Source organism: Apteryx mantelli, chromosome 22 (genome assembly GCF_036417845.1).
Source record: "Apteryx mantelli isolate bAptMan1 chromosome 22, bAptMan1.hap1, whole genome shotgun sequence".
Taxonomy (NCBI): Eukaryota; Metazoa; Chordata; class Aves; order Apterygiformes; family Apterygidae; genus Apteryx; species Apteryx mantelli.
Window position 1 is genome coordinate 14,096,557 of NC_089999.1, and position 12,846 is coordinate 14,109,402.

General features: G+C 38.5%; 1 protein-coding gene across 13 annotated transcripts in view; it reads right to left on the bottom strand.

Annotated features, from left to right (window-relative positions):
- NOS2 (nitric oxide synthase 2) overlaps positions 1-12,846 on the bottom strand; it is a 41,661-nt gene that overhangs the window by 3,707 nt on the left and 25,108 nt on the right. For all 13 annotated transcript variants that reach the window (XM_067309810.1, XM_067309809.1, XM_067309807.1 and 10 more), the window contains 18 exons: positions 11,630-11,792; positions 11,092-11,183; positions 10,549-10,690; positions 9,950-10,089; positions 8,947-9,121; positions 8,084-8,185; positions 7,218-7,412; positions 6,731-6,813; positions 6,306-6,450; positions 5,936-6,040; positions 5,712-5,761; positions 5,423-5,597; positions 4,686-4,818; positions 4,173-4,251; positions 3,021-3,199; positions 2,136-2,299; positions 1,102-1,312; positions 680-767 (listed from right to left, as the gene is read on the bottom strand). In XM_067309810.1, coding sequence (XP_067165911.1) covers positions 680-767; positions 1,102-1,312; positions 2,136-2,299; positions 3,021-3,199; positions 4,173-4,251; positions 4,686-4,818; positions 5,423-5,597; positions 5,712-5,761; positions 5,936-6,040; positions 6,306-6,450; positions 6,731-6,813; positions 7,218-7,412; positions 8,084-8,185; positions 8,947-9,121; positions 9,950-10,089; positions 10,549-10,690; positions 11,092-11,183; positions 11,630-11,792 — 2,421 coding nt within the window. The remainder of the gene's footprint in view (positions 1-679; positions 768-1,101; positions 1,313-2,135; positions 2,300-3,020; positions 3,200-4,172; positions 4,252-4,685; positions 4,819-5,422; positions 5,598-5,711; positions 5,762-5,935; positions 6,041-6,305; positions 6,451-6,730; positions 6,814-7,217; positions 7,413-8,083; positions 8,186-8,946; positions 9,122-9,949; positions 10,090-10,548; positions 10,691-11,091; positions 11,184-11,629; positions 11,793-12,846) is intronic.

Below are 12,846 nucleotides of genomic sequence, written 5' to 3' on the forward strand. Positions count from 1 at the left end.
AACATTTCTGAACAGATTTAGCAGTACTGAACAAATTCCTTCATTAGAATTCAATAAAACTTCAATTATTTTCCTGAAAATATTCACAGGAATTAATTTCAGGGGAGATTGGGTAAAAAAAAATCCATGAATTTATATAGAGGGTAAATATTTGCAAGATGATTTTTACTCAATTTACCTGAGGCTTCTTTGAAATGATATGGGGTAGATACGGGGGGAGAAGAGAAATAATATGCTGTGCTGCAGAGCTGTAAGCCCAAAATACTCAAAGAGATAATCACAGCAAAGAGTTTATGACTGACTTGTCCATGTCAGTTGCCTGAATGATTTTGAACAGTGCAGCCTAAGTTATCAGTTTGAAAATAGTAAAAGGGCTTAATGTGGTGACTTTGCTTATCGTTCCCTTAGCTTTAGTTGCTCTATAGTGGATATGCCAAGAGTAGGGATACTGCCGTATGGACAGAATTCTTTCAGAATTTTCTAATGATTAATGATTTTACTCAATATAAGACATGATAAAGCATCTCCTCTCTGGAAGACAGGGAGTTCCCACTCTTCTCAAACTGAGATATTCCAAATTACAATCACCAGTCACTTGGAAATCATATGCAAACAACCAAAAAATGCTGAAGAAAGTGAACTAAGAACTGCTGGCATTTTTTTGCTGTCATACACTCACCTGCGTACAAAGCATGGGACTATTTCATTGACAGCTATTGTATTCAGCCATGTACTGCAAACTCCATGGTGCAAAGGTCCTTGCCCACCTAATCAGAGGAAAAGAAACACATTTGTGAGTATGGAAAAGCTGGCTCTCCTTTTTTTTTTTTTTTAAAAAGCACAGTTTATACTTAAAATTGAGGTGTTTAAATAAGTGGATATGTAGTAATGATTTCTAAAACAAGGATACACTGATGAAGCTGCAGAATTAAAAAAAATCCTGATACAGCATGAACAGCTGCACTGCTGTACACTATTCTGCACGTAGATTAATATCACAATACAAACTTTTTGGCATATGGCAGACAAAGTTTTTACTGAACCACAATGCATCCTAAACACCATTTAATTAAGAGATACATGAAAGCAACAATGCATTACCTCTTGTCTTGTAGTTGACCACTGCAACCGTCAGATGAATCTCTCTGGGTGTCATGTCACAGCAGGAACTGACAGAATAGTACCTGGGTTTCAGAAGCGGCAGCTGAGTCAGTAAGAAAGATGTTGAGACCTCTGCAGAAGGAAACTCCTCCAGGACCTCCAGGATGTTAGGGTTGTTGTAAAACTTCCATTTATTGTATTCTTCTGTGTTCTAAAAGCCAAAGGCCACCATTATAAAGTTACCAGGTCATGTTGAGTTCAGGAGAGCAGGGATGTTTGAAATGTCACTTATAAAATAAGATTCCTGCTTTACATTTAATTAAACATGCAGTAAACTGCAGATCAACACAGAATTCTCAAAACATTGCCTAGACCAATACTGGGGTTTCCTAAGAAATTGTTTAATTTTTGGAAACAGAAGTGTATAAACAGCCTCTATAATTTTTCTCAGACAGTAATCGCTACAGGAAGGATGTCAAAACTAAAGAATAATCTGTTTCTCAGCACCCTGCTACGGGATATCCACAAAATCATATGAACCCAGGCCCTGATAACTACTGAGTGCTAACTGAACCCGGCAGGAGAAGCAAGCACTTACCACACCTGTGAGTCTTTGGTTACTTAAATCTGCATCCCTCTTGCAGTACCAAATTGTCTGCCACATATATCTACCAGCTTCCCTTCAACCTCTCCACTTGCAAACAGTAAGGTCTTTTAGTGGTATATCATCAGAAACCACCATGAGGCAGGCAAGAGAAACAGGCAGGCAAACTGACCCACCCAGAACCACACAGGAAATATCAGATCATAAGAAATCTCTTGATTCCCACGCCTGAATTGAACTACACCACTATCCTTTCTCTCACTGAGGTTGGTTTTAAAGTGCACAGAACATGCAACGGAGGGATAAGAATCAAGCACCATCATTACAAAAATTTCCAGAGCTTCTGCTACACAGTAAAAGGGCATCAGATGGCCTGTGATTTTTCCAGTACATAGATGTCTTTTAGCATAAATCGAGCCCTAACACTTACATGACATAAGACTTCCAGTCTCTCTTTTTCTCCTTCCTCTGTTACCAGCTGGGAGAGGTTTTTTAGCAGTTGTTGAGAGGGTGGAGTAGTGATATCAAGGAAGTATGACAAAGCTTGGGGGAGTGTGCAGGCTGGAATTTTTTTGTCGCTTGCCCAGTAGCCACCTGGAAATGAGGGAAATAACACTTAGCAATTCCCAAGGCATTTGACAGCTGTAGGGCTTCACAAGACTCAGTGTCCTTTAAAATATGACTTCAGAGTATACGCATGCAGGTCTAGACCACAGGGCCCTACTGAAAGGATTATCTGCTAGAAAATTAATCTAAAACCTCGGTGATCAGACTGTGCAGTCTCCTTAAAACTGAAAAAGGAATTTGTTTGTTAAAAAGATTAATGTGAGATTTCAAATATTTTGTAAGTGGAGGATCTGATGCAGAGAATTGCATGATAACAAAACAACACTTTTAAACAAAAAGAATGATGGAAATCATCCTTTCTGTATGACAGAAGCCTATGATTTAGCAAATTGCTGCTACTAAGATGGGGGAGAAGGTCATAACATGGAAATCTATTTTAGGACTCTGATTTCAATAAGCAAACTCTACTAATTAATTTAATTGCAGTCAATAGCCAAGCTAGCAATTGCATTACAGACATTGTCAATCCAGGATAACTCCACCAGCACTGATGAAGTTACCACAGGCTGCCAGAGTGTGCAAAATCAGAATGCAGAATTAGAAGAGCAACTAAAAGCATCAATAAAAATCCTATTAAAACTGAAAGGGAGGATAATAGAATCAACTTCTGTCTAGAAGAATTTTGAAGAATTTTTGAAAAATCTGTCCATTATCTGTCTGTTATTTTGTCTGAAGAGAACCAACTCACCATTAGTGCATGTTTCAAGTCTGATAGTCTGATCAGCTGGTGGGGCATCCTTGACATGTGCAATGAGGCCACAGACTAATTCTGGCTGGTTGCCTGGGAAAATCCCGATATGTTCTCCAGGCAGGTAGTGCACTTCCTGATTAGTCTCACAGGAAAGCTTAACCAGGATGGTAACACGACTAGATTTAAAAAAGAAAGAAACAAGACAGGTCTTGGTTATGTCGACAGGATTTCCCTTAAACTGTTCAGAAAATGAATAAATCTGAAATGACAGTTGGCAAGGGTTTATTTGTGTTCATTATCAAATTATCAGACCAGCTTAGCAATTCATGAAGACTTAACTGAATAATAGTCTAGATATGTGAAGCATTTGTATCAAAACAAATAAGATGCTGAAGTGCTGCTTGATCAGTAATAAATAAATCTGCCTGTAATCAGCCAGTGAAAGGAAGTGCAGCTCTGCTGAAGACTGAATAGCTCACATCGTAAACAAGCTCACAGGACTTCCTATAAGGAAGTCTCCTTATATTTATATAGAAGTATATATATAGTATATAGAAGTGTGTATATATATATATATATGCTTTCTATTTTATTTAGAACAGGGATGGAAGAGACTTATTGGAGGATGTTGGAGAGCCATTCATAAATGTTATTTCTAAGGCAAATGTTGTAACTGATTATCCTTTTGTGTTTGTGTACTGTCTTGTCTCAGCTTGTTTTGCAGTATGACTGCAAGCAATACAGCAGCTTCTTGCACCGTCTCTCTTCCTTTCTTTTTGTCTGCTAATGGACAACTTTGTTTTCTAAATGAAGCAAACATTTGCTTAGCATGTAGCGAACCAAGCAAGAGAGAGGGACCATACACCTGACCTTCCATATTTGGTAGCTATCAAAGGGCCATATTCACAAAGGTATTTAATTCCCTACAATCCCAGAGACTCCACTGTGAAGTAAGGCATCTAAATAAGAGCTAGGATTCTATGTATTCTTGTGTTCTTGTGATAATGATTTACTTCTAATGATGGTACCAAATTCAAATATATTTCTCAACAACTACAGAGAAAAGATGTTTATATCCGGGCATTTCAGTTATTTTAAGTTTTTAGTAAAATGTAGTATTGTAATATTCAAAAGAACAAGGTACAATACCTGGATTTTAAACTCTGCAGATTCTGCCTGAATTTCAGCTTCATGGGAATTACATCCTTTGCATGAATGTCTGCAAGTGCTGTTGAGAAATGAGGACAGGATTCATGGCAATTTTGTGATTGTGTTTAAAATGTCTTCATGTATATGCAGAAAACAATTGAACTATGTTTGCCCTAGAACATACAACAGTTATGTGTCCTAGATAGAAAATAAAGATGCTGTAATGATTTGCACACTTTCCCTGACTAAATGTAGTTCATTCCAGTCTTTGCTTTTCTTCTGAGGCTGCCAAAATATCTGCCAGTTCTGGTGCTTTGATGTTACTGCACTGGAAGAGATAATGAATTATTCCATGTAAATCTATGTCTTTTTTCTCCTACCACTGTACTTCATTATTATATGAATTCTATCATATAGCACTGTAGCAGAGTCCATATCACTCTTGGACAGCCTTTACAATTTGGACCTCTCTGAAGTAAATAGACAGAGGAAATGGGAGGTGGGTGGTAATACCTTTAGTCAAGTCCATGGTTTGAGAGTCATGTACTATCCTGTAATTCTCAGGATCCCAGCTTTCAGATGAAGTATATATCCCAGGCAACTGAATACTGTTTTTCCCACGGATGTTGAAAATGTCACAGGCAGTCTAGAAAGAAGAAAAATGTAAGGCTATTAATGGTAAAAAAATATTCCTAGCATTGTCTTTTGTCACTTTGCTGGTATTTGTTAATGCTATGCTTATTTCAATAAAATAGTAATGACACAAGGATAAGGAGTTAGAGCTAATTATGGTCTCACTTAATATTAACAAGGAGATTTCAGTTTTAATGATTGCTATTATTTAGTGATTCAGCTGAGATCAGCAATGTTAGAGGGGCTCAGTAAGGTTCCACTTTTATACCAGTTTATCTAGAAAACCGATCTACTTAGAAAAATTCTGATGTTTGATGCTGCTGTCTTTGCTCTTACTATCCAAGAGGTTCCATGGACCTTTATGGGAAGATAATAGAAAAGGGGCCCAGTTCACTCTTCAATTTAGGGAAGCAGTAGAAGAGAGCAGCATTCAAAATTCAAATCTAAATCCACATGTTAATTTTGCCAAAGGCTTTTTTCTCTGAAATGGACTGAAACGAGTATGTCCAATTTCGTTAGGTATTTAAAACTATTTTTTTCCATTTTTATGGGACGGTAGTTAAGACTGAAGCAAATGAATGAATGAATGAATATATGAGCTAACTATTTACAGTCACCTTGAATGCATTGACTGCCCAGCTGCGAAAAGCTTCTTCCTGCCCATTGAGTTCATCTCCTTCACCTACTGGAGTGAGCTGAGAAGCCCCTAGCTGGGCCAGTTTTCGGTCAATGGCATGAGCAAAGGCACAGAACTCTGGATACATGGTGGACCCCAAACCAAACACGGCATATCTGTAGAAGGAGATATAAACAAGTTTGGGGAAAGGCAATGTTAACAGACCACAATGTTATGCCAAATAAAAGGCAAAAGGACTCATCACATGCAAACAAATAAAGTATTTTTACCTAATTTTTCTTCTCAGCAATTTCAGGGTCAACAAGGAGTTCTTCAATGTCTGTATAAAAATTCAAAAAATATTTAAGGTTAGAAAAATATGCTTTGGTTGATTTAAAACAGAAGTGAGACCCTGATTCATATCCTATTCAAGTACATGGGACAAATGAAAGGATGGTCTTTGGTCTCAGTGGTCTTTGAGTTGCGTCTCAGATATGCTTGAGTTCAGTATTACCTTTCCATTATTTGGAGAATCTCCATTTCCAAAAGTGCTGGTAACCACTAAAAGGAGTGTTTCTTTTTCCAGGTCACAGATTTTGTACTCATCCATGCACAGAATCTGGAAGATACCAAGCTTATGAGAAATTGCTAGTGGACATAACTAAGAACTAGCATTAGATATCTGTATGATTGTCAGATCACTGTTTACCAAATCTATGAGACACTGTGCTAGATCAGCAAAAAAATTAAGCTTCTAGCAAGCTATTTTTGCTGGACATTCTAAACTGCAAGTGAAGGCGTATAGAATGAAGGAACTTGCAGAAGCTGATAAAACTAGCCAACCTTTGCTCTCCATTTAGTGTGGACAATTTATACTTTCTTACCTTAGTGTTGAAGGCACAGCTGAACAAGCTGCACAGACTGCTGGCTAATGTTTCAGATTTCCCAGTCTCTGTTGCATAGATCACGGTGACCTTGGATCTGGCTGCCATTGTTTTTCGCATGAGTGAAGATGCAAAGAGTACAGCCCTGAAGGAAAAACAAACAAACATGTATTATTTTGAATACAGCTATCAGTAATTCAGATTAATTCACAAAGAAGCTAGGAAAGGCTCATCTTGACCACGGCTTTTCCTGGAGAGAGTCCTGAATAAGAACCTCAGCTATGAAAATTACCGAATTGTGGACATGTGAGTCTGTGATTCAAACAATTCAAGTGGTCCCTATTGCTCAAAAAATGTGGAACAGGAGCATCACAGGAACAGAATAGCTGGACAAAAGTACTGAGTCTTTTATTTGAACAACTTACTTTGCCAAGATGCTAAGCTTTATTTCTTTTTTCTTTGGCCTCCGGGTCTCATCATGCCAGAAATGTGTTTTCCAAGCATCCACCTTATAAAAAAAGAAAAGGTAAGTTTCAGGTATGAAATGTAAAATAATAAATATACAATTTGCGTGTCACAGAGTGCCAGATTCAGTATAATCTGTATATATGATCTGCTGCCTGATGTGAATCCTGTTCTCTACTGACTGCATAAATACAGGATCAGTCTCTGTGTAGTACTAAATTGCATTTTAATTACAGCTTGGGAATTCAGCAGAACTAACATAATCTCCCACAGTATAATAGAAATTGCCTATTATTTATGAAACTATTGGTGAATTTTCTTTTGCAGGCACCTTGACTGACAGTGATGCGAGTAACAAGGGCTTTTCATGCAGACTTTCTGAGGTCCCATGTTATCATCTGCACTGCTGAAGTTGTCTGCTAAAATCACCTTTTTGATGACATGTACCTGGTAATAAAAGAAGGGAGTGAGGACATAGTTCAGCATCTCCTGGTGGAACACTGGAGTGATGCTCCCTGATATAGGAGGCACAAGCCACACCCAGTCAGCTGGGCAGCCTCCTCGCACGCGGTACTCATTCTGCATGTATTTCATGAACGATTCAGCAGCAGAGTGGTGATCCATGATAGTAACATTTTGTTTCTAGAAGAATTGCAAAAAGAAAGGCATAAATTGAAATGCCCCTTCTGCTTTTCTCCCCGACATAGTTAAAGTAATTTTTGCTTTTGTTGATATTTGGAGGATTTTATACAGTTCTGGGAAATCTTTATTATCAGCAGCTGTTATATAGATACTGTTCTTTGTGGACCTTTGACTTGGTTTGTCATTCATTTTAAATCCTTCTTCTTTTTTTTTTTTTTAACGTCAGCATCTTTTGTCAGCATTTTACCTCTCCAGCATCAGGAGAGCATGCTAAAATGCCTCTGATTCATTTTTACCTGTCTCTCATATTGTTATGATAGCTTGAATACATAGTCATTGTAAAATGAAAGCTGTTAATCCAATGGCTTTACATAGATTTTGACACAGACAGATGTGTTAAAAGAATGAATAATCTTGCCCTTAACTTCCTTGTCTTTTTCTCCACCTTTTGCCCCCATATGAGATTTTTATCAGGCAACAATATGAGATAGGGAATCGTCCACTTTCCCAAGTGTAAATTAGGTGTAACTCTACTGGAGTTACACTGATAGCCTCCTGTGAATTGAGTGTTGGACCACCGGCACTATATAGGTATAAAACTGTTACAAGTGAAAGGAAAACAGGGCCCACAATGTTCAGTGTCTCTCCAGATACCAAACTCATTGACTTACTTGAAAGCTATGAAGCACGGCCACATTAATCTCTACAACAGCTCGGTCTTTCCACAGTGATGAAAGTTTGTTTGTTTCCAGTCCCATTCTTCTTCCTACCTCCTACACATGAAAAAGAGAGAGGGGGGGAAAAGCAAACTTAATAACCAGGATTTTGACCTGATGTCTTCTCTACCTTACTGAAATAATAATGCAAGAAAAAGTATCAAGGAATGGGGACAGGTCAATCCTATACTGGGGAAGTGATGGCAGCAGAAACAGTTGGTGCCAGAGGTGAGCTTGAATCATGGAGTTCTGGTTCTAGAGGCTATCCCAGTCTGGTGACAGGGAGGGGATCTCTCCTGGGCTAAATGGTTTGAAAGCAGCAGTGGCTCGTAATAAGTAATCATTATTAATTTGGACTGGCGAGGTGCCCAAGACCTGCAGCTATGAACCAGGACTCCACTGCAATGTCAGCAGGAGACTGGATCTGACATCAATACACCTGTGATATATATACCAACAGAGTCCAAAAGTCCTGAGTCAGCAGGACTCAGGGTAAAACTGGGGAAGGATTCCGTTTAGGACAGCATTATTAATTTCTTCTACAGTTGCACTTTCACCATTCTGGCCAGGTATTTGGAACAGACACCGTCAGAACACTGTAAAAACAGTCATACTATCTGCACAGTCATAATCTTGGCAGCCATTCAAGATGTCCCACAATAGTCAAAATATGATGTCAGATTAGCACTGAAGTGTTAGCGTGAAGTAAATACAACACCCATCCCAGCAAAGACCGATAGCGCTTTTCTTTCAGAAATGCTCCACCAACCAAGTCTATTCCCTTCTTGGATCTACACATCCCTACTTCAGAAGATTACCTTCAGGATATTGTACCGCTGTACATCACAGAAGTCTCGCACTCCTATCTCTGTCCCCATGTACCAGCCATTGAAAGGACACGCTGTAAACTCCAGGCCTCCCACCTCAAGAAGCATGTTGGCAACAGCAGGCAGTGCGTACCACTTCAGATCCAACTCCTTAAACCATTCATACCTGTCAAAGAGCATTTTGGTTTATTAGTTTATATATCTCTTCCTCCTGTAGGCAATAACCACAAAAGTTCAGGAAGAGAAAGAATACTATCTGTAGGAGGAATGACCCATGGAGCATGGTCTGCAAAAGCTCATAATAAAGTTTTCATATGCAATGTGGAAATTGGGAATTGTCTGTTAAAGAAACTGCACAACAGCTTGCAGATTTCTGCAATCTACAGGCCACTCCCAGAGCAAACATGAAGAAAGAAACAAAGAGAGAAAGGCAGCAGATATTTTGTTATGAATGCAGCCACTAGCAAACATTATTGTACAAACTGAAATTATACAAAGAGGTAGCTGATAACAAGGCAAGGCAGGAAACACATGAAAAACCTAACAACCAGACGGTTAGCCAGGGCAAATCAGCACAGCACTGCATCACCACTGATCTGACCTTGACCACTTACATTTGAAGCTGAATGTTGATGATTTTGCTTTGAAATACACATACTTAAATCTTCTAAAGAATCAAAGCCATGATGATTACAAGATTCACATTTTACAAGTGAATTACACTGGCATAAGACACTATGAGTTTTTTTGATTCTGAATATGATTGAAATGGAGATTAGAAAAAAGAGATTTCTAACAAAAATGCTGTTGGCTTCCTTAATTTAAATCTCATTTTGTTGTTCTAACAGGCATTTTATGTTTCAGGACAATTTACCATAATTTCATCCTAACAAAGAACTCACAGGCACAGGCTAATAAACCTGGCCTTATATTAGTGCAATAGCCAAGGTGAGGCAGAGGCAGAAATGCAATTATCTAAATCCTGGGTGCTTACTTTGGATGCTCCATTGGCACTTCAAGGATAATTTCTGGCGGGAATTCAAATATTTCTGGGTCTTGGCCGTTTGCTTGGAGAATGAGTGGAACTACATCAAAGCGGCCATATTTCGGCTTCCACCCAAGCTCGATGCACAACTGTAAGTAAACAAAGTAGGTTTTGGTTTTCTAGGTTTTTTTCCTCCCTGGATTTGAAGACAAAAGAATGTTAACTCTTTAAAAGCTGTTGAAGTAACTCCTCAGTGGTAAAGACTGTCTTTCTGCATTCAAACAATGCCAGGACAAACCCAAGTACTGATTGTGTCCCCGACATAAGGGGAGGATTAGACAAATTTTACAGCACCAGTCATTGCCTTGGAAGGGGCCACAAGAAAACTTTCCCTTGCTCTGACATGCAGGGGAGCATTTCATATCAGGACTGTAAGACATTCTTGCTTCAGCCTGCACCTAGAAACTGGGAGACAAAACATCCCATTCATTCCTTATCCCCACACTTCCCGCCCACTCTGCATAAACATACAAGAAAAATAACTAAATAAAAGACAGATGGGTTAGACAAGACAGAAAGCAGTTATGCTTTTGTATTTGGAACTGTACCTGCGTGAACTCCACACTAGCAGGGTCTCCTATGATAGACCCATCTGGCATTTGATACCCAGCATATCGAATGAGCTGGCTGTTCCAAACACGGAAATCATGTTTCCCATCAGTCCTCTGGGGGAAGACAGTGATGGCTGATCTGCCCAGAGAGACAATCAAATCCCATTAAATAATAGCACACCAAACATACTGTAATTATTAAGACATAAGTTGTTACTCACAGCAGTTATTTTATATTTCTAAAATAAACATCAGTAGAAATAACATCATTCAGCCTCTCCAGCCAGCTCCCAGAATCTCCCCATCATCTCTTCTCCCCAGGGATTAGGAAAGTTTTTACATCACCAGCCACGAAATTCACAAACTTTCAAAACGGTCGATGGTAGATATAAGAGGAACATGTAAGTGCCAGGAGAATTAAGAGCAGAAACAAGCAGTCTAAGTATTTAGATATATCATTTCAGATCTTTTGTGGAGTTTTGAATGCAGATCTGGATCTGATATTTGATGTTTAAAATTCAAATGAAATGAGAGGCCCACCTGATATTTCCATGGTTTGTTGCATACTGAACATGACTACAGATATGCTCAAACATTTCCTTGGCTGTTTTACAATCACGTGCATCAAATACCTATATGTTTCCAAAAGAACAGTAGAGAAGAAAATTGATTTTGGAACACTAATGTAAGATCATTATTTTTCTAAAACAGTTTTTTTTTTAAATCAAGATTAAGAAAAACATTGAAATGAAAAATCAGGATTTTTCTATTTAATTTTAGCTCCACTATGAAAAATTAATTTTAATCATTCCTATATGTAGTATTTTCACATGTAACAATCCAAAAAGGCACAAGAAATGCACCTAATTCCATGGCTTAGTTGATTCCTACAGTACACTCCTAAATATTTTAATTCAACTACGGAGTAGAGAACTAGGAAAAAATGTTGATTTTATAGGTACAAGAGGGACTAGGCCTCAGTTGATGCAATTTGGCATAATTTTACAGAAGTCAAGGACATTCTTCTAACTTACAGCAGCTGATAATTTGGCCCATAATTTCTAGACTCATAGGTTACCTGTAGATTGGACCACTGGATTCTCCCGATGCACCTTGGAGCATTCCTCCAGGCCTGTTTGGTAGCAAAGATCAGTTCATCCTTTGTCAGATGATAGGTTCCTGTTGTTTCTATCTCTTTGGTCACTGTTTCCACTCGGGCCAGGTGTTCTTCTGTTTTTAAACTGTTGATCAGGAAACAGCCATGAAAAGAAACAGTGAGAATTTCATTACTTAGAATTGATTTAATTTGCAGACACACTTCTTATGTTTGGGGTGAAGAGGAGCATGGGCTGCTTAAGTCATAAAGTTTTTGACAGCAAGGCACCCTTTTTCAGGAGAAGACTTCCAGTTATACAGCTGATTTTATCTGCCAGAATACAGCTAGAGCAAATTTCCAGGGAGACGGTTGGTATCTGTGTAGATAGATAGATTTGGCAAGTTTGGATATACACTGAGAAACCTGTCCCTGTTATAAATGTACACTTTCTGGATGCAAAACAGCTCAACCTAAAATACTCTATCCTTTGTGAAAATATCCATTACCTCCTGAAGTCAGCACTGTGTTTCAGATGTGAGAAGTCACCATCACCTCCTCCCCATCTGCCCTCTACTGCACCACACCCCAAAGCATAGCAGTTATCTATTGTGGCAATCCAGGTTACAAATTTTTTTTTAATTAAAAAGCAGTGGGTATTCTAGGTAAAGGGCATGAGTTAAGTTGATAGGACTCTGACTGAGGTCAGATGAGGAGAGCTTTCTCTGGCTTCAGAATTTAGGAATTGTCCTTTCTGAGTGCAAATAACAGAGCTCACTCATTCAAACACACTAAAAATTTATGCAGTGACACTGTCCTTTCACTACATATACATGCATTGATCACAAGCTTTTCTGTATAAATTTTCAGCTTAAATTTGGATATTCTAGATTCATTTGTTAAAAACTGTCAAATCACAGGCAAATGAAAAGTAGAGAGCAGCTTAGCTTCAGCCCAAAAGTAGGAAATGGAGAGGTGAAGAGAGGGTTACAGTGACTGTCTCTAAAAGTTCTATTATTTTTACAGGGGCACAGCTCTTCTGAGCAAAGTCAGTAGGATTTCCACACCAGAAAGGAGGTGCTGAGCAACTTTTGTCAAAGAAGCCAACCTCTAAAATTCTTTACTTTGATAACACAGAATGAAGACAAAACATGAGGAAATATTTATCGCAGCACAGACAAAAATTGTTTTGTCAGCTAACA